Raw genomic sequence first — 21747 nt, forward strand, 5'->3', positions numbered from 1 at the left:
CAGGAGCTCAAGTGTTCTAAATGGGGGAGCCATGATCCAGGAAGATCTATCAAAATAATTAATTATATTGTATTATTAAATTACTTAAAACCATAAGAACCTAAGGGGGCGTTTGTTGCGCCGGACTATCTCGGACTGGATTAGCTTCAAGGACTAAGCTGGACTGGCTTAGATTAGACTAAACTGGACTAACTTAGTGAAGCGTTTGGTGTAGTATTGGACTAAGAAGCTGGATAATAACAAATTCTAATATTATTTTATTTAATATATAAATTATTAATATTTTATTATGATCTTATCTTTTTCTCCATCTTTTCCTACCATTTCCGTCCCACTCTTTTCCTCTTCTCTCATCGTCCCACCCTCTCCCTCTTTTTTTCCTCTCAGACCTCTCAATTCATGTCTCTTTCTCATTCCTGGTCAAACTCCTTATTGATTCCAGTCTCTATTTCTCTGTCCTCCCTCCCTCTCTAGTTATGCGTTGTTCGAACGGAACCTCACGGCTCCAATTTTCCCGATGTGTTTTTTGGCCAACCCTCATTAAATTGGATGAAGTTAGCACCGCCAAAAAATTCATCAACATCCCTGGACCGAGATCTTAGCTTTGCATGCTCGAATTTGTCATGGATTTGAAGAAGCCCAAACAGGCCGAGACTTCCAGGCCATTTTTCAGCCACATTCGACCACATTTTGGCCTCGATTCAAGTAAAATCGTAATCTTGTCACTCCCAGCTTCAATTTGGTATATTTTATATGAAAGTTGGTTGTGAAATGGATCTGAAAGAGAGTCGGGAAGTTAATGATTGATCTAGGTAATCGGCGATGACGAGGAGTCTGTCGGGAGTGGTCGTTGAGCATGACAAGGACGAGAAATAGAGGATAGTCTTAGCTAGTCCCATGGTTATTGGGGGGTCTCACTAAGACCTCTTAGTGAAGGGTTTTGTCCATGCTAGTCCCCTTTAGTCTCATTAATGTTAGTCCCAGCATGGAACAAACACAGTATTGGACTAATAGCTAGTCCAGTCCAGTCCAATCCGAGTTAGTGAGAGCAAACAAACGCCCCCTAATGGTTTATAATGAATTGTTACAAACCATAAAAAGGTTAACGGTTTTAATGAGTTTGAGGTTTTAAGTTATTCATTCTTTATGGTTTAAAACTATTTATTATTTATCACTTAGTACTACTTTTTAGTGGTATTCCTTTGCACTTGTAAATGAGAGGTCTTAATTTTGATTCTCATCAAAGGTGAATTTGAATTACATTATTACTAACCCATTGTGATGCTTAGCTCACTCCCCCACCCATCAGTTTAAATAATTTCGTTTGTTCTAAAAAAAAAAAAAAACTATTTACTATTTTAATTTAGTTAATGTTAGCAATCAAATATTGTATAAATACGTAAGTTATTCATTGAAAGGAAACAAGCAATTCTGAAAGTAATTCAAAGTTTCTTTATTATCTTCTTCATTTTCTTTCTTAATTAGTTTCCTCTCATTTAATAGAAGTCCACTTCCAAAGAGAAGTCGAGACTCCATTCTCCTACAATTAGGAATTAATAAGTTCTGTCACCAAGAAGTTTTTGGATCATAATCACACTCCTAAGAGGTAGTAATATCTACTTTCTAGATATCCTCTAGATTCTTCTGGTTTAATACAATTTCCCTATCTTAAAGGTCTCATCCTCGATTGGTATAAATACACTCTTCTAGGGTTTATATCTAATAGCACAATTTCGCATTCTAATTCTTTTGCCCACTCTTAAGTCTTATACTGCTAACTTAACAGTCAGAGATCATTTTACCGGCACACCCCCTCCCCCCTGGGTCTTTGACTAACCCACGGTTGTGTTATGTTTCGTAGATAAACAGATTCGTGCATCTCCACGTTTCATGGCGGTGCGCGAATTAGTTCCAACAATAAATTACAAAGGATATCACTGCTTAGATGTTGCTTGCGGTAAGGTTTACATTTCTCGTCATGTTCAATTTAATGAAATAACATTTCCCTACAAATAACTCATGTCTCATTTTGAATCAGAGGCCCCGTCAATTCATCTAATATTTTTGGAGCCTTTGCCACTACTTGCAGTTCTACTTCAGCCTTCCACTGCATCAACCTTGCACCACGCTGAGGCCATTTGATTCAGCACCAACCCAAGCAACCAACGGCCTAGAACCATTTTTGTAACCATAACTAAAAGTCTGATAAATTTGATTGACAAAAAATAAAATACGTAAACACCTCGAAATTTCCAAAAGAAGAAAAGTTCTTGCTTTAATCTAATTCATCCTCCTGATGAGCTCGTTAATACAGTCTTCACGGTTTCGAGCATCACCGTCTTCAACACAGTGATTTCTCTTCTTCTTTAGACCACCGAGAGGCGCCTTGAGCTTAAATGGCCAAAGGATGTTGTTTGCCTCCTTGAAGTGAGGCCTAACATTCAAGATACCATGGATAAGATCATCCACACAGATAATTCCAAACTTGCCCAAAGCCTATGATTTCAAACAATGTCAGTGAAGGAATGCCAATGAATTTAAAGAAATTTGATCACGTTTTGAACTTTACTAATCATATACTCTCTGTACCTACTGTACAACTGAATTGTCAGTCAGTGCAGTTCTTAGCTTGTTAAGTTTCCCATAACCACTCTTGTAGATTAACTTTTTGACACTCTTCAAATTAGGGTACCTGAAGTTCATTAAAATTACTGAAAATTTAACTTTCCCCCTCCAAACTCATTTTTCCTAGCCTCTAGCCCATCATAAAATATTTATTCGAATAAAACCCAATGATTAGGATCCAACTAAGCAACTTACCAAATTATGTTTGTGTGTCCGTTTTTATATTTTTTGGATCCCTAATATACCCCATCTAAGCCAGTATGGAAAGTTCTTGTAATTTTGTTTTAATTGATCACGTGCATTGAATTTGGCAAGGTCTTGTAGCCATGAAATATGGTTCTAGATAGAGGAATTAATGTGGATTTTTTTTTAATTTCGACAATAAATTTCAATTTGAATATACCTAATTTAGTGTTTATTTTCAACAATATCTATTGTTTAATTTTATGAAAATAATTTACCTACTATGAAAATTAATTTTATGAAAACAATATCAATTGTTTAATTTTATACCTACAGTATAATTACATGAAAATAGTTTACTTATTATGAAAATTAATTTTTTGAAAACAATATTTATTGTTTAATTTTATGAAAATAATTTACCTATTGTATAATTGCATGAAAAAATTTACCTACTATGAAAATTAATTTTTTGAAAACAATATCTATTATTGTTTGATTTTATGAAAATAATTTACCTACTGTATAATTACATGAAAATTAATGTGCCTACTTTTTAAATTTGTAACAAAATTAATTTACCTACTTCTTTTTATGGTATTAGTATACATAAATGTAGAATATATGTCCGTATATATTTGATCTAATTAGATTTTGGATTGGAGGAGTTCACACAATATAAAAAATATACTAAACAAATTAAATGTCTAGCTAAAAGAAATATATAAGAGATTTGGTGGCATGATTTTGTAAATAACCACAAATTCATGGACATCTTTTATCTAACATGATATCATCTTTAAAATTTGGGTTTTATTTAGAAGTTATAATATATGTGGGTTTTTGTCTAAAGTTTAAGAGTTGCAAGGGTTTAAATCTAAAGAACCCTTAAAATTAACAAAATAACCCAGAAATAAATATCATGAGGCTATGAAGCTCGAAACGAAAAAAATGACATACCCGCAGGTCAGGGTTCAACCCTGTGGAACATGTTCGATCTCGCCTTGTTTACTTCCAAGAACACACCATTGAATTCTCTGCAACGACCTGGAAAAACGAATGAAAACCAGAGAATTAAAACTTTACTTGCAGTTTATTACCCTACTGCAACTGCTTATTTCATAAATACGAGACTTGGGTTTTTTGTATGGACTATTTCACTCGTAGTCTTATATATTCACACCTCTATTTTTACTTTTAATACACTCTTATCAATTTTCGACGGTTGAATTAATTTAATTGAAGAAGACAATGACAAAAAATTAACAAGAGTGCGTAGAAGGTAGAATTAGTGTAGAATAACGCTATCTTTTCACTCATTAACTAACAATCCTTTTAAATTTTAATTCAGTACCGTTGGCGTTTAAATAGAGCTCAGTTAAAATGTTACAATAAACAGTTTTCTTCGAGTGTTTCTTTACTACTCAACGCTACAAAAAGGCTTAGTTGTGAGCGTGTCGCTGTTGGTGATTGTTTTTTTTTTTTTTTGTCAAAGCTGTTAGAGGTTAACAAATAGAAATTTTGCTGTGAGTGATAATGTACAGAGGAAATGGCCCAATAGTAAGTGGATTTCAGTTTTTGGATATTTTTCCCGTTTTGTAACTTGAAATACAAATCTTCATCTCAATCGTCCATTTTAATAATGGCTATTATTAAAAGGAAAACTAATAAAAAATGTTTTAAAATTTTGAGTTTTAACGATAAAGATAAAATAAAAAGTAAAGTGAATAGTACTAGGATTGACTTTTTAGTGTAAAAATATAATTTTTCGTTAAAATGAATAATACTGTGAATTTTTTGTTAAAGTTGTTCGCAGTTATGCAAAATTCATTTTTCAAATATGAAAGGGTAACCTGTGTATATATCATAAAAGTTTGGGGTCTTTTTTTATTTAATAAACAATATTATCCATACTAACGAAAAAGGATGAGCTTAGTTTCACAATAGGCTAATAATAATATGGTTCAAATTCGCCTTTGGCCAAAATAGAACCTAAAACCTGTCACTTTAAAGTGAAGAGAAATATCACTAGACTGTAGTACTAAAAGCAAAACGATTTTGAATGGCTGACAAATAATTTTTTTTAGAATAAGTACTGATATAGATTGAGTCCACATTTGATGCACAAGTTGACAGTCAATGCCAGAGTGAAGTCGTAACAAGGTAGCTATACTGAAAGGTGCCGTTGGATCACCTCTTTTTCAAGAAGAACGATTGCTTGTTGTGTATTTTGGTTTGAGGTAATGTTAGAAAAATAATTTTTAAACCAAATTATATGAACCAAATTATATGTCATCCACTAATAGAGCCAAGGTGAGTGCATGGGAGGATTCCTTGACCCAGTAACTTTGTGGCCAAATTGTAGGCTCTTTTCTGCTAACAGTAAAAGACAAAGAAAAATTGAAAGGCATGATGTTGTTGGTGCCTAAGCAGCATGATGTTGGTTCCTTGTTTTGGGGAAGAAAAGTAAAGGCTAGGAACTAGGAAGTAGCCTTCTTTGGTATTTCCAAAGGCAGGGAGAATAAGGGTGAGCTTCGGTGCTAGCACCATTCTTTTTTTTTATCAAACTAGCACCATTCTTTGGTGTGAAAAAGGTGACTGGCCTTTTATTGTTAGAGAAGCAGAGAGAGCTGCCGAGAGCCCCAAACAAGAAGAGAGAGCTGCTACTCCATTTGTTAGCTATCATTCCATCAAAGATGAGTTGTTATAGGTTTGAGTTACACTGACTCTGGCGAACATTCCTTAAAATTGATTTATTTTTTTTTTAGTTTTGTTTTTGCATTTCATTTGGTGTATATTTTCTATGGGTTTGCTTGAGTTGGTTTTCAATTGGTTTTTATGCTGTTTTTAGCACAACAAACTCGCAGTCCATCTTCATATACATCATCGACAACTCCCTCTCAACGCCTCTTCTCCTCCCACTAAATCTGCCCACTGCCTGGCAACCTCTAGATCGTTAAACCCGCATTTTCGTCCTTCCCTGTCTCGGACGTTGAATCGGCTGGCAACTTGTGATACCAAACACGAATTTTGGAGCGCAAACATGTTAGTATACTCCTGATCCCATTGTAAATTTAGTTTAAAAAATTTAATCTCCTTAATATTATCGTTTGTTTTGACACTTCTTCGCACCCAAAAAGAAGTGAGCTACGTATTTAAAAGTATAAATTTGTGCAGTTTCAAAGATCAATGGTGTAACATACAAAAATTGAATTTTGCAAATTACCCAATATTAAACTTGGCAGCCACAAATAAACCCTAATTCCTCATAAAACCCTCGGCGGCGTTGGAGCCTTCTCCCTCCTCGTCCTCCTCCAAATAAAGCTCAGAGAAATCAGAATCCTCGCATGCCCAAATCCCTAACAAGCACGCAGGAGGACGCTATCAACCCTTCCCTTCTCGCATTCAAGCCTCGCCAAGTTCTGCTCTTAAACCGAGACATGAAACACAGCAAGCCTGGTAGCTCTGCCGATGGAGCCCAAACTCTGAGTCCCGATCAGAAGGGTCAACTCCTCCGCGCCGTGGCTTGGTTCCTGGAGAGCAATGGGTTCTCCAGAACCTTGAAAAAGTTCCTTTCAGAAGCTGGAATCGAGGTGGGCACTTGTCTATTTTCTGTTTGGTTGCCTAGAAACAGAGGAAAATGCAGAGCATATATGAATTTTTATTGTTGCATTCTCAGAAAGTTGTTTCGAAGGACCGATTTTGAAAACTCCCTAAATGATCAAAGCATTCTCTATAGAAATTTTTACTGTTTGTTTTGGATCTTAATTAATTAATCCAGTATCGATTTTCGTAGCCGTTATGATGTTTTCCTTGGCCTGGTTCATACCTAATATGATTGAATGGTAAGGTATTTGTAACATTGTCCCAGAAGATGGAGTTGGACAGTTCCTTAACGAAGTATTAGATTTTATACACTGTAAATAAATTTATACTGTATTCTGTGGTTGATGTTGAATTGAATTCAAATTATTGACCTTTTTGCAGAAAAGTGAAGTGAAGGACTCTCTTTTTGATTTTGGAGAAATGTACTGCAAGTATTCTGAGATGTGGTAACTTGACAAATTCTTCAACTTTCTTTTTTCTCTTAGTGAATTTTTATGTGTTAGGATTTTGGCTCGTCAAATATGTCCTAATTGGTTTAGGATTGTTTTAGGAAAATTAAAGGTATACCGATTCTTGTCCTAGAGGAATTAGGAAAGAATTTCAGTTTTCATTATTCAATTTAGGTTTGGATTTCTAGAAGTCTATTTGGATTTAAATAAGTGTAATTTCCTAGTCCACTCAGAAATAGGAATTCAATCAGCTTTGGGACATGTAAGCCGACCCAATGCCTATAAATAGGGTGCGGCAAGGCTTAATTTTTTAGAGAGAAAACAGCCAGAGACAGCTGAGAGTTTTGAGATTAGTTCTAGGGTTTGCAAAAGTTTTGTAATCTCTATTATTAATCAAAGGAGTGGTGATTTCTAAACCTAGAGAAATCACAACTGAATGTAGGCAAAAGTTCTGCCGAACCAGTATAGTTCTTGTGTGTTTCTAAGTTTTTTGTATATTTGGTAGTTTAGTCTATTGCTGTTGGTTACATTAACGAACAAGGTCTAGTGGGCGTGTTTTTCAACATTATGAAGACACTAGACAGTCATCAATTGTGGTATCTTCTTTAATACTTTTGAAATGATTCTTTAAATCATTACACATGTCTACTTAAAGTATTCAAACGGTATGAGTTTAATACAGATGATAGTATTTGTGTGGCAACTTAGATTACGAAACTTTTGTGTTCTGATTTTTTGTAAGTTCAATGATGTGGGAGTAGCAAGAAGGACGGTGTTATGCTAATCTTTCATGGCAAAGATATTTGGGATTAGATGGCGATAGATTTTGTTTTAATGCTTAAGTAGTTTTAGATTACAGGATCATATTTTAAACAATAGTTGTCACATACTTGTGGATTTAGAGGTTATCTTAGATTTTCGTGTGCCATTCTAGAATCATGCTGATGGCAATCACTGGCATGACTTCCAATGGGAAAAATCCCGATGCTGTCTGGCAGACTGCCGTAATGCCTCAAATACATTTGGTGATCGTACTGCTATTTAATTAAACATTAAATTACAGTCTCTATTCTAATTTGACCTGCATTTCTTTGTTATGTAGTAGTAGAGGCACAAATGTCCACAGCGAGGATAAAGGTATGTAGGAATTTATAAATTTGCTTGCTTTCCATCGTGCATGAAGGCTCTCTCCCTAGCGTATAAGTATGAGTCCCATGATGTAGATATGTTCATTATTTTTTGGTCATGAGGTAAATGTCCCTAAACTTTACCCCATGTTTAGTTTTCGTCCCTGAACTCCCATATTAGTTTTTCCCGTCCTCTAACTTAACATTGCGTCGCAAGAGTGGTCCTTCCGTCAAATTTGTCTTCCTTTCTATCAAATTTAAGAGTATAGTGGCCTTCTCGTACTTCTGATCGGAACCGTTCATATTATAAATGACAATGTAAAGATCATCTCTGCAAAAAATCAATTAAAACTAAGATTGTTTAGTCAATCCTTAAGGAGTTCCGATCATAAGCACGAAGTTTTGCAAATAGGTCATGAGGTTTAGTCAATCTTTGAGGAGCCAAGTCTCCCTCTTTAAAAAATTCATTTTTTTATATTTTGATGAAATTCCTGTTTATCCCTCAACTTAATGGAAAAGTTGTCGGAGCTAACGAAAAGGACTACTAGTGCAACAAATGACATAATTCGAGGACGGGAGAAACTATTAGTAGAGTTTAGGGGCAAAACTAAACTCGTGGTATAGATCAAGGACCTTTGCTACAATTTAGCCTTATTTTTATATTGCTCTTATGTTAGTTTTTTTAATTCTGCACAGTATTTAAGGATACCTTCCACTTGCTGGTAAAGGCTGATAAGTTATCCCAGGAGGCAAAGAAGTCCAAGATAACTTCTGGTTCTCTTGCCGATGCAGCAGCAGAACATCAATCAGAGCAATTTCCTGGTGCAACTGGAAAAAAAATCAAAGATGCTGTGCCTTTAAAGGAAAATGGTGTTGGTGATTCTGAGGTAGAGAAGAAACCAAAGGATAAGAAGAAAAAGAAGACCAAGTCAAGTATGGATTCTGTCAGTGCTGGTGTAGAGCAGCATGGCTTGGAAGGAAAAAATGATGCAAATGAAATTTGTAAATCAATTGCTGATGACAATCCAATGTATGAGAAGAGTGTCAAATCTAAAAGTAAGAAGAAAAAGAAAGATGGTTTGGTTTCTGAAAGTTTAGGTGGTGAGAATGGGAAGGCACTTAGTGTTGGAGATATGAATGGAACTAGTTCTCGAAAAGATGATTTCAAGATATCAGAAGCGGATGCTACCGATAAGGAGAATAAATGTTCCAAAAAAAGAAAAAGATTAGTTTCTGAAGGAAATGATTCACAGCCTACTGACAACAAAGAAGATGAAGAATCCAAGCGCAGAATGGTAGAGGGTTCAAAAGCATCCAAGGTAAGTGAGCAACCAGAAAATAATGATGCATCACAAGGAAAAGCTGAAAATTTTGGTGAACTAGAGAAAAGGGCCGAGAAGTCTTCGAAAAAGAAAAGCAACAAGCAACTCAACGGTTCAGCTGAGGTATTTCCTTGATCTTTATGTGTGATAGGAACCATTTGAGATGTGAGTTATTCATGCAGCCTCTTTAGAGGTTCTCTAGGTTCTACATGTCTTGTTAAACGCATTTTCCTTCCATTTTATATGTGAATAAATGAAAAGCTTGTCTCATATTGAACTCTTGTTACTTTCGATTCAAGCTCTTTTGTCCTAGTATTACTTTGGATCTAATTTTACTAGTTTTGGAGGCGGTTTGAAGTCGTATTGTTTTGACACTTCATTCTGTCATTTCGAATGAGTTTGTTCTTGGGAAACTTTTTCTCAACTATTATTGTGTTCTATATTATGGATGAGTTTTGGAACCAATAAAAGGGTAGAGTTCAAGAAGTACCTTGACCTTATTAGATGGGAGAGGGTGAAGAAGCTAGGACAGAAGGGTAGAGTTCAAGAGAGTAGGATGCGTTTAGGAACGTGGAATATAGGAACCCTAACGGGAAAATCTATGGTAGTAGTGGAAGTTATTGTGAGGAGAAGGATAAGTATTATGTGCCTCCAAGAAACTAAGTGGGTTGGTCTCAAGGCAAAGGATCTTGAAAACTTAGGTTTTAAACTTTGGTATTCAGGCACAAATAGAATGAGAAATGGTGTTGGCATCATTGTGGACAAGCCCTTGACACAAGATGTTGTAGACATCAAGAGGGTAGGAGATAGAATTATGGCAATCAAGATAGTAATAGGACAAGAACTCATCAATGTGATTAGTGCGTATGCACTTCAAGTAGGGTTGGATACGAGTTTGAAGGAGAAATTTTGGGAAGACCTTGGAGACTTGGTGCAAGGAATCGGTCAGACGGAGAAGGTATTTATAGGAGGAGATTTAAATGGACATGTGGGCAAGGAGACAGGCAACTATGGAGCATTGATGGTGGTCATGGTTTTAGGGAGAGAAACAAGGATGGGGAAGCCATCTTGGATTTTGCAATGGCATATAATCTCCTCTTAGCCAATACCTTCTTTAAGAAGAGAGAAGAACATGTGATCACCTACAAGAGTGGGTCTTCAAAAACACAAATAGATTTTCTTCTAATGAGGAAGGGGGATCGTATAACTTGTAAGGATTGCAAAGTTATACCGGAAGAGAGCTTGGCTAATCAACATCGCTTGTTGGTGATGGATGTACATATCAAAAGAGGGAGAAAAAGAACCAAGACCTTGAAGTGCCCAAAGACTAAATGGTGGAATCTAAAAGGAGAAAAACAAGTCATTTTCAAAGAAAAGTAATCACCCAATGCGTTTGGGATAAAGAGGGGGAAGCTAGCCAAATGTGGGATTCCATGGCTACTTGTATCCGAAAAGTGGCAAAAGGGGTATTAGGAGAGTCCAAGGGTTTTTGCTCCACACCAAAAGGAATCTTGGTGGTGGAAGGAGGAGGTACAAACAAAATTTAAAGCTAAGAAGGAATGTTGTAAAGTCTTATACAAGGATAAAACCAACAAAAACAGTGAAAGCTATAAAATAGCGAAGAAGGAGACGAAGAAAACTGTGAGAGAAGCGAAGCTAGTGGCTTTTGACGACATGTACAAGCGACTAGATATCAAAGGAGAGTTGGATATCTATAAACTAGCTAGAGCAAGGGAAAAGAAGACGAGAGACAGACTTGAACCAAGTGAGGTGCATCAAGGATGAGAATGGAAAGGTTCTTGCTACAAAGAATGCGGTCAAAGACAGATAGAGAGGTCATTTTCATAATCTTTTCAAAGGAGTACTTCTTTGGGGGAGTAGAGTAACTCAGAAGAGGGTAGAAACTACTTCTACCGCCGAATCAGGAAGGAAGAAGTGGTTGTAGCTTTGAAAAAGATGAAGCATAGAAAAGCAGTGGGCCCAAATTATATACCGATCGAAGTATGGAAAGTTTTGAGAGAGATGGGTATAACATGGTTCACAAACCTTTTTAATAATATTTTGAAAGCGAAGAAGATACCAAATGAGTGGCAAAAGAACACTTTGGTGCCTATCTACAAGAATAGGGGCGACGTACAAATTGCATAAACTATATGGGTATTAAATTAATGAGTCATACAATGAAGCACTGTGAGAGAGTAATTGAGTATATACTGAGGCAAGAGACACGATTTTCGGACAACCAATTCGGGTTCATGCCAGGACGCTCAATCATGGAGGCAGTCTATCTCTTACGAAGATCTATGGAAAGATATAGAGATATGAAAAAGGATTTGCACATGGTCTTTATAGATTTGGAAAAAGCATGCTGTAGGGTCCCACGATACATTCTTTGGAGGATTTTAGAGAAGAAAGGAGTATGAGTAGCATATATCCAATCTATAAAGGATATATATGATGGAGCACGAACTGCCGTAAGAACTCACGAAGGACAAACCAAAAGCTTCTCCATAACTATAGTGTTACATTAAGACTCATCTTTAAGTCCTTACCCTTTTGCATTGGTAATGGATGAGTTAATTGAACATATTTAAGGTGATATTCCTTGGTGTATGCATTTCGCAGACGATATAATGTTGATAGATGAAACTCAGGAAGGAGTAAATAGGAAGCTTAACCTTGGAGAGAAGTGTTGAAATCTAAAGGTCTTCGCCTAAGTCAGTCAAAGACAAAGTATATGGAGTGCAAGTTCAGTTTGAATGGAGGCTCAAATGAGGTAGGGGAGGATTGGAGATCAGGAAGTACCAAAGAGCAATCGTTTTCGCTACCTAGAATCTATCTTGCACAAGAACAAAGAGTTGGATGGAGACTTCAACCATAGCATACAAGCTGGATGGATGAAGTGAAAGAGTGCATCGAGTGTGTTGTGAAATCGTCGCATGCCATTAAAGTTCAAGGGAAAATGTTATAAGATGGTAATAAGGCCATCAATGCTTTATGGCAAAGAATGTTGGATGGTGAAACATCAACACGTACATAAAATGAGTGTAGCGGAGATGAGAATACTTCATTAGATGTGTGGGCACACGAGAAATGATAAAATTAGGAATGAGAATATCCGAGGTAAAGTAGCAGTAGTTGAAATTGAAAGAAAAATGAGAGAAAATCAATTACGGTGGTTTGGACATGTGAAACAAAGACCCACAAACGCTCTGATTAGAAGATACGATTACGAGACAGAGGTTCAGAGCCAAAAGGGTAGAAGAAGACCTAAGAGACTTGGGAAAAGACTCTAAGAAAAGATTTTGAGTACCTGGATCTAACAAAAAACGTGGCACAAAACTGTGCGCAATGACGTTCTAGATTCATACAGCCGACCCTACTTAGTGAGAAAAGACTTTGTTGTTGTTGTACATTATGCATGAGTTTTTTGTGTGGTGCTTTATGCTGTTGTTGGATTGATGTTTGTTTCCTTTTCTTTATTTCTCTATTTCTCTCTTGCGCTTTATACTTATGTAACTTCAGGGTTAAAGTTCAACCAATGTTGATAAATGTTGTTACTGCAGCCAAAGACGGTTAATGCATTTCAAAGGGTAAAAGCTGATGAGGTGGAATTTGTTGATGAGAAGCTTCGAGATAATTCTTACTGGGCAAAGGTGTGAGACTGATTAGCTTCTGTATTATTTTCTTGTACTCCGTACTTATTTTTGTCCACTATTTTCTCCCTCTCAATTCTGTGCAGGATGGTGCGGAGATTGGCTACGGTGCAAAAGCACAAGAGATTCTTGGGCAAGTCCGAGGAAGGTGTGTATTCTGATTGCCACATTGTTGTATTCTAAACTGTTTCATGCTCTTTTGAATTATCATCTTGCTTTTCCTTTTTGGAGTACTGCTAGTTAGATAAACAAAACCGACACTCTGATACAGGTGGCTCCCACGTACAATGGTAGGTCACACCTTTGTTAGAGAGGGTCAGTTTTTTGTGTCCAAATTGTTGTTTCCTCTTGTATTGTTAAATCTTATAGGTCTTTGGCTGAATTAAAAGCCGAAGTAAGTTTGCAGTTTGCACCATAGTTAACTGGTGAAACCTTTTATGTTTATATTAGATATCATATATAAAATATAGGGGTAAATTACATTTTAACCCCCTCAGGTTTGGGGTGGATTTTAATTCCTTATATCTTTAAAACATTTCAATTTCATACATTTACTTATCATTTTATTTCAATTTCATACATTCATTAAAAAATCTGTTAAGTTAACCGTTAAGTGATGACATGGCGAATAAGGGGTCCCTATATGTGCTGACGTGGCTGCCACATTTGTGCCACGTGACTAAACACTTAATAAAATATTTAAAATATTAAATTAATGGAAAAAGACTTTGTGGAAAGAGACTTTGTTGTTATTAAATTAATTAATCAATTAAAGAAAAAAAAAAAAAAAAACACCAAAACCAAATCGTCTTCCCCACCCTTTTATCCCCACCCGAGCCCACCCCCAAATCACACTCCCTCCCTCTCTCTAATCCCTAAACCCAGAAACCCTTGTCCAGGACCTCTCTCTCTCTAATCTCTAATCCCACCTTCAAGTTATACAGAACCTCGAGAGCCATGAGGATCAGCGGCAACCCCTCGTCTAACCTAACATCGAGGACAGCTCCGATCACCTGACAGACCTTGCTGACGGCGCCCTTTCCAGTGAAATCATTTGTGATTTTTCCACTCACTGACGTCGTAGCAGGTGTGGGAGGTGTGGGAGGCTCAGTGGCTGCTGTGGCCGATGACGTCGAGTAGTGGGCGTGCGAGAAAAGGTCGTGAGGGGGGATCTGGGGGTGGGCTCGGGTGAGGAGAAGGGGGTTGTCTCTGATTTGGGGAAGACGAAGGGGTTTTTGGGTTTAAGGATTAGAGAGAGAGGGAGTGTGATTTGGGGGTGGGCTCGGGTGTGGAGAAGGGGGTGGGGAAGACGATCTAGTTTTGGTTTTTTTTTTATTTTTTTATTTTATATTTTTTAAACTTTTCTTTAATTAATTATTTTAATATTTTAAATATTTTATTAAGTGTTCAGTCACATGGCACAAATGTGGCGGTCATGTCAACACAAATGAGGATCCCTTATTCGTCACATCATCACTTAACGGTTAACAGATTTTTAACGGATGTATGAAATTGAAATAAAATGATAAGTAAATGTATGAAATTGAAATGTTTTAAAGATGTTGTTAGGAATTGAAATCAATCTCAAACCTGAGGGGGTAAAATGTAATTCACCCAAAATATAGTAATTATGATTTTAAAGCACCTTTGAAGCTTAATGTATTGCTACACGGCCTACTATTTTCGTTGGCACAAAAATGTTTGTAATTTTGAAAAACAAGTGCACATCACTGGCAAGTTCAAACCAACATGCCCATTGAATAGAGTTGTGCCTAAGTCAATGTAGTTGATAGAAGGATTTCATGTGAATGAGTGTCAAGATAAACAATCTATATATACGCAGTCGGGTGGGGATGACACCAGTCCTCGATAAAATGAATTGGAGGAATAATTGTTTAAGATGGTTTGGTCATGTTTAGTGAAAGGCTTTAAATGTAATAGGAGTAATTTGATTTAAGTTGGAGTCAGGCCGTGCAAAGGTTATAGATTGACGGACAGTTAATTTGGGTGTTAATTGGGTAAACAACTGGTGGGGCTCATAGTGAAACAAAAAAATCATCTAGCTGACTTGTAATCAAAGCTACATTTAGATGTCTCCAGTGTCTTAATTCATTTGAACGGAAACCCCTCATATTGCCTTGGAAATCAACTTGGATAAAGAATGGAATGGGGGTTCAGTAGATTAAAATGTTCCGAGAAGACACCCATCATCATACTAGAAGAGGGAAAGGATTAGGGGTTGGAGGATCGGCTGTGAAAGATATGACAAACATAAATGGTATAGATCCTTCGAACATATTGTCTGTTAGGAAATAATTGTAATGTAGTATACTGTTGAAAAAATAACATGTGACTTCTATGAATGAATTTATTTTATTGTATTAATCAAAATTTTAGGCCTTTCCGCTTTTTCTAATGCACAAGTTAGGGTTAAGCTATTTCCAGAAAAAACAGGGATAAGCATCCACCTCCCTTTGCTCTCTCTTATTTCTTCACCTCTAACCATCCTTCTCTTTTTCTCGAGTGGACTCTGCTATAGGGATTGGTTTTATTGGGGAAACTCCGATGTATTTCGAGTTTCAACTAATGTACTGTTTTTGAGCGCCTGTCCGCAACATATGGATTCTATGGCTAATAACCCCACTCCTCTTGTTTGTAATCCAACACTATAGTGCAAGCTAATTTCTGGTCAAAGTTTCGCAAAAACTGTCGCCCAGGAATGCAGGACTCTTGAACTATTTTTTTTTTTTGTCCTGCTGGAGTGTGGAGAAAAGGTTATATTTCTGGTGTACATAAAGAGCTGAATGATTTGGCACTCTTTAAACATAAATTTTCAAAAATAAAAAGATAACTAGTGTCTTTCACATTGCTATTGAGCTGATTGTGATGCTCCTGTTGAGAACTATATTAGACTTAGAGCTTTATGCCCTTCATTCCCACACGCACTCGCTATAATGTCTTGTGTTCTTTTTTTTCTTCAACAAAAGATAGTATCTACATTAATGGGGTGGGCAAGTGGGCCAATTCTTAACAATGGGCTTGCCATAATAATGTGGTTCAATTTTGCCTTTGGCGAGAATTGAATCTAAGACCTCTCACTTACAAGTGAAGAGGAATACCACTAGACCGTAGTACTAAGTGGCTCTCTAGACTAAGGCTGGGCAAACGGGGCCTGGACCCGCGGGTAGGGGCGGGTCCAAGCGATTCGGGGCGGGTACGGGGCGGATCCTGTTTTTAAAATTCTGAAACGGGGCGGGGCGGGTCGGGTCCATGTCATTTGCGGGGCGGGACGGGTCCTAATTGCTGAGAAACGGGGCGGGGCGGGTACGAACCGTTTCCACCTTCCAAATTTCCGTTGATTTAATCTAATCACTCTGTATCTGCCTGCCAGACTCCCAAGCAAACTATCATCGATACCCCTGGTTTTTTGCCTTCATGTACTGGTAATTTCCGCAGAAATAAGAAGATTATGCTCTCTGTGAAGAAATTTATTAGAAAAAGTCCACCTGACATCGTTTTGTTCTTCGAACGCCTCGACCTCATGAGTACTAGCTACACGCAGACCATAGCTATCACTCGCATTTCCAAATCTTCGGAATTCAGGAAGCTTATGATCTGGGGTAGTTCTCCGTTGAACTCGATCTCGTCGACGAGCGGCGATTTGATCAGCCTGACGAGCGCGCAGAGTACTCTGATCGCGTTCGGAGACGCGATTTTTATCAGAGAGCTGATCGTCGGCCGACCGATCAAAACTTGACCCACGAAAACATCTTTATTGAACTTGATCAGAGCTGCAATGGCGAAAGCAGTGTGTTCTTTGACTCGCTTCGATGACCGAGTCGACTCGCACAGAACTGACTCGAGCGAGGTGACAACTTTGGACTTCAAGATCAAATCTTGCAACTCATGGTTGAACCCCTGCGCAACTCGGTCCTCGAACTGAGTCAGTAGTTCGATCAACTCGTCCTCGTCGCGAATTGGGTCTTCTTCCAGAGCTCGCGTCAAGCTATGTAAGCACTCGCGGTCGATCCACGCTTGAATTTCGGACTCGATAGACCGGGCGAGTTTGGAGAGGCAGTGAGTCGAGCAGCAGCGAGTAAGCAAGGAGCGGATGCTGAGGTGGCCGCTGGACTGGCGGAGCAATTCGACGAGGGTTTTGAGGGTGGCGAGGTGTTGGGAGAGGGCGGAGAGTTGTGGGTCCCGGGAGAGGATGTTGTCGGACTCGGTCTCGAGCTCGAGGAGGGCGTTAATGGCAGAGGATGAGTTTGAGTGGGGAATCAGGTGGGTCTGTAGCTCGTGGGAGGCTTGTTTTAGAGCTTCTAGGACCTTGAGAACTCGTGGGCCGTCTTCCTTCTGATGGAGCTTCATCTCCATGGATATGGCGATCAGAAGTTGTAGTGATTTTCTGAAGAAAAAAAAAAAAAAAAAAAGGACCCGTGGACCCGGCCCGAACCGGCCCGTTTCAACCGGGCCGGGTAATGTCCGGTTCTTAATTTAAAAAATGTAATCCCCGGCCCGGCCCGTTCCCTTTGAACTTAGGTCCGGCCCGGTTCCTTCAAAATTGGGCCCGGCCCGGCCCGTGCCCAGCCCTACTCTAGACACTTGTTTCTTAATTATGCTTTCCATTGAATTTGCAGGGATTTTCGGCACGAAAAGACCAAAAAGAAGCGAGGGTCATACAGAGGAGGGCAGATTGATCAGCAATCACACTCGGTCAAGTTCAATTATTCTGAAGAAGATTAACTGGAAAGTTTCCTTAAGGCACAAGTCAAGAACGGTATTCATTTGCAGAAACATTTTCTTCCTGGACCCTACCTATTTATATTTCCAAAAAAAATTCAACCAAGGGCCCATTTAGAGTTTTACAAGGCAAAATTTTTGAAATGTCATTTGAATTTATATACTTTTATCAAGTGAACTAAAATTTTAAGTGACTTGTCATATCAACTTTCTGAAACTATCAATGTGTCATATGCTCTCAACTCTGTTTTCTATCCAAACAAATCGTGTACGTTGCACATGACTTGTGTTTAGGCTTATTTATGACTTTCAACTCTTCACTCCCTTCTAGAAGCCTTCTAGAAGGTTGCATTCAACGAAACAAAAATCTAGAGTTTCTACAAACTAAAAATGAAATGATTATGCAATAGAATACTTATTTTTATTCTAAAACAAAATGAAACTTAGTATAATGACATGATATAATTTTGATTGAGTTTCTTTGCGACAGTATATAGTCCTCAAAATATACATTGTTTTTACAAAATCATTGCTCATGGTAAACAATGAAATGAAGTTAAAATGAGGCCAATTGTTCGAAGGAACCCTAAAAACGAGTTATGTGCAAGTATTTTGAATGAAAAGTTTAACGATGAGTCATATGACAAATTGAAAAAAAAAATGTATAAGTTCATATGATAATTAAAAATTTTTCCTCCTTTGTAATTCTCTTCTTGTTCTCGATGGGACGAGCCAATGGAAGGCTAGCTCCAGTCCGTTGATAGTAATTTTCTCTTAAATTGTGGTCTGAATGATGTACGATAAAATATTTATGTCATGAGTTTAATTTATTTGTTCTTCTCTCTCTCTCTCTCTCTCTCTCTCTCTCTCTCTCTCTTACTTATTTGGGCTAGGAATTGTTAACTCCAAAGACTCTTGGTTTTCAAAAATTTGTGTCTCTAGGCGCAAATTGACTGGTGCTTAATTTTTCGCATAAGATGAACTTATCGAGGAAGTTATGTCCTCACAGAGATAGTAATTGCTATATGAAGTTATGTTTACAGGTTTATTTCGCATTTTTATACATGTTATTGATAGAGTGTGCAACCGCATAAGCTTCGAGCGTAAAGATAAATGTTCTTAAATTTTAATCACTTCTATATACCCCATTAACCTCCCATTGGGTTTCACCAAAAAAAAAAAAAAAAAAAAAAAAAAAAAAAAACCTCGTAATGAGCCCAATTAAGAGTTACTTCTTTGCCAGCCCAATGACCAAATTGTGATTATACCAAATCATTGCTAGGCCCAAATTGGACTCAATGGTAACATGTGATAAATGACAAGATGAAATTTCACAGAGCTTTACCACAATCTTAACCAAAGCTAGGTCTAGGAGGACTGCCAAAAGTGAAAAACATAGCATTGAGTAGTCCGAAATTGGAGAATAGAAACGAGTTAGAGTTTGATAGATTTTCGACGTCTCCACACATTGCACATAGTTGGGTTTGATATTTCTGATGATGTATTGAGCCCGATAGTGTTAGGATGCCAAATGTCATCATCTTGTGGTTACAGTTAGAGTTGAGTATTAGTATAAATAGTACATTGTAAGAGAGGAAAGACAGTTAATGAAATATTGATTGTTTGTATTGTTGTTTTGTTATCCTATCTTTGTGCAATTGTGGAAGACGTAGAGTAGGGTTCAAACATTGGTATCAGAGCCTAAGTTCCCGACGCTGCGGAGGGGGCAACCTGGAAAGGGCTACCTTAACCGAACAACCAAAGGGTGCACCGCCATTAAGAGTGAAAGCCACTAGAGTAGGAGCTGCTATGGGCGTCAAGTCTTCCGAAGGGTGGTGTGATGTTATGATCCCACATCAGCTACATCAGAAATGGTGTAGTGGTACTTAAGTCCTTGGGGTCCTCCCACCTATTGGAATCCCACCCCCATCTATTGGACTAGTCTTTTGGGTTGAGCTCTTTTCTTACATAACATTGGTATCATAGCCAGTAGTTCGTTCCTCTCAATCCTTCTCCGTTGTATACCGCTGCAAACGTTTTGCAAAACCATGGAATCGAGGGTTTCCAATCGGAAAGCCAACTTTGACGAGTTCAAGAAGTCTCAAGACGAATTCATTCGAACGGAAACCCCTTGTATTGCCTTGGAAATCAACTTGGATAAAGAATAGAATGGGGGTTCAGTAGATTAAAATGTTCCGAGAAGACACCCATCATCATACTAGAAGAGGGACAGGGTTAGGGGTTAGAGGATCGGCTGTGAAAGATATGCCAACCATAAATGGTATAAATCCTTCGAACATATTATCTGTTAGGAAATAATTGTAATGTAGTATACTGTTGAAAAAATAACATGCGACTTCTATGAATGAATTTATTTTATTGTATTAATCAAAATTTTAGGCCTTTCCGCTTTTTCTAATGCACAAGTTAGGGTTAAGCTATTTCCAGAAAAACAGGGATAAGCATCCACCTCTCTTTGCTCTCTCTTATTTCTTCACCTCTAACCATCCTTCTCTTTTTCTCCAGTGGACCTCTGCTATAGGGAAATTGGTTTTATTGGGGAAACTCCGATGTATTTCGAGTTTCAACTAATGTACTGTTTTTGAGCGCCTGTCCGCAACATATGGATTCTATGGCTAATAACCCCACTTCTCTTGTTTGTAATCCAACACTATAGTGCAAACTAATTTCCGGGCACAGTTTCGCAAAAACTGTCGCCCAGGAGGGCTGGGCTCTTGGACTAATTTTTTTATCTGTCCTACTGGAGTATGGAGAAAATGTTATATTTCTGGTGTACATAAAGAGCTGAATGATTTGGCACTCTTTGAACATAATTTTCAAAAGTAAAAAGATAACTAGTGTCTTTCATATTGCTATTGAGCTGATTGTGATGCTCCTGTTGAGAACTATATTAGACTTAAAGCTTTATGCCCTTCATTCTCACACGCACCATATGCATGCACTCGTTAGAATGTCTTGTGTTATTTTTTTTCTTCAACAAAAAAATGATAGTATCTATATTAAGGGGGTGGGCAAGTGGGCCAATTCCTAACAATGAGCTTGTCATAATAATGTGGTTCAATTTTGCCTTTGGCGAGAATCGAACCTAAGACCTCTCACTTACAAGTGAAGAGGAATACCATTAGACCGTAGTACTAAGTGGTTCTCTAGGCACTTGTTTCTTAATTATGCTTTCCATTGAATTTGCAGGGATTTTTGGCACGAAAAGATCAAAAAGAAGCGAGGGTCATACAGAGGAGGGCAGATTGATCAGCAATCACACTCGGTCAAGTTCAATTATTCTGATGAAGATTAATAAGGCACAAGTCAAGAACGGTATTCACTTGCAGAAACATCTTCCTGGACCCTACCTATTTATATTTCCAAAAAAAATTCAACCAAGGGCCCATTTAGAGTTTTACAAGGCAAAATTTTTGAAATGTCATTTGAATTTATATACTTTTATCAAGTGAACTAAAATTTTAAGTGACTTGACATGTCAACTTTCTAAAACTATCAATTTGTCATATGCTCTCAACTCTATTAGGTTTTCTATCCAAACAAGTCGTGTACGTTGCACATGACTTGTGTTTAGGCCTGTTAATGACTTTCAACACTTCACTCCCTTCTAGAAGCCTTCTAGAAGGTTGCATTCGACGAAACAAAAATCTAGAGTTTCTACAAACTAAAAATGAAATGATTATGCAATAGAATACTTATTTTTATTCTAAAACAAAATGAAACTTAGTATAATGACATGACATAATTTTGATCGAGCTTCTTTTCAACAGTATATAGTCCTCAAGATATACATTGTTTTTACAAAATCATTGCTCGTGGTAAACAATGAAATGAAGTTAAAATGAGGCCAATTGTTCAAAAGAACCCTAAACACGAGTTATGTGCAAGTATTTTGAATGAAAAACTTAAAGATGTTAAGATGAGTCATATGACAAATTTAAAAAAACATGTATAAGTTTATATGATATTTTAAAAACTTTCCTCATTTGTAACTCTCTTCTTGTTATCGATGGGACGA

General features: G+C 37.5%; 2 protein-coding genes across 4 annotated transcripts; one reads left to right on the top strand and one right to left on the bottom strand.

Moving 5' to 3' along the window:
• Positions 1–2280: 2280 nt before the first annotated feature.
• Positions 2281–2875, bottom strand: LOC137736046 (large ribosomal subunit protein uL30x-like). The gene is made up of 3 exons (XM_068475388.1): positions 2871–2875; positions 2599–2692; positions 2281–2496 (listed from the first exon to the last, which is right to left on the bottom strand). The coding sequence occupies exons 1-3, from the start codon at positions 2873–2875 to the stop codon at positions 2281–2283; spliced, it is 315 nt and encodes a 104-aa protein (XP_068331489.1).
• Positions 2876–6015: 3140 nt separating this feature from the next.
• Positions 6016–21176, top strand: LOC137737206 (uncharacterized). 3 transcript variants are annotated; one of them, XM_068476619.1, is made up of 7 exons: positions 6016–6401; positions 6796–6860; positions 7966–8000; positions 8687–9435; positions 12879–12968; positions 13055–13116; positions 20919–21176. In XM_068476619.1, the coding sequence occupies exons 1-7, from the start codon at positions 6156–6158 to the stop codon at positions 21022–21024; spliced, it is 1353 nt and encodes a 450-aa protein (XP_068332720.1). In that variant the 5' UTR covers positions 6016–6155; the 3' UTR covers positions 21025–21176. The 3 variants fall into 3 exon arrangements, with proteins under 3 accessions (XP_068332720.1, XP_068332721.1, XP_068332718.1); XM_068476620.1 differs by lacking the exon at positions 20919–21176 and adding an exon at positions 17606–17986 and having other exon boundaries at positions 6018–6401; positions 7969–8000; XM_068476617.1 differs by lacking the exon at positions 20919–21176 and adding an exon at positions 17606–17986 and having other exon boundaries at positions 6020–6401.
• Positions 21177–21747: the final 571 nt, after the last annotated feature.

Source organism: Pyrus communis, chromosome 6 (assembly GCF_963583255.1).
Source record: "Pyrus communis chromosome 6, drPyrComm1.1, whole genome shotgun sequence".
Taxonomy (NCBI): domain Eukaryota; kingdom Viridiplantae; phylum Streptophyta; class Magnoliopsida; order Rosales; family Rosaceae; genus Pyrus; species Pyrus communis.

Coding starts and splice junctions, on each gene's coding strand:
- LOC137736046 (XM_068475388.1), bottom strand. Junction 2,497..2,598: donor CACTGACTGACAATTCAGTT/GTACAGTAGGTA, acceptor TTGAAATCATAG/GCTTTGGGCAAGTTTGGAAT.
- LOC137737206 (XM_068476619.1), top strand. CDS start 6,156: ATGCCCAAATCCCTAACAAGCACGCAGGAGGACGCTATCAACCCTTCC. Junction 9,436..12,878: donor AACTCAACGGTTCAGCTGAG/GTATTTCCTTGA, acceptor TTGTTACTGCAG/CCAAAGACGGTTAATGCATT. Junction 12,969..13,054: donor ATAATTCTTACTGGGCAAAG/GTGTGAGACTGA, acceptor AATTCTGTGCAG/GATGGTGCGGAGATTGGCTA.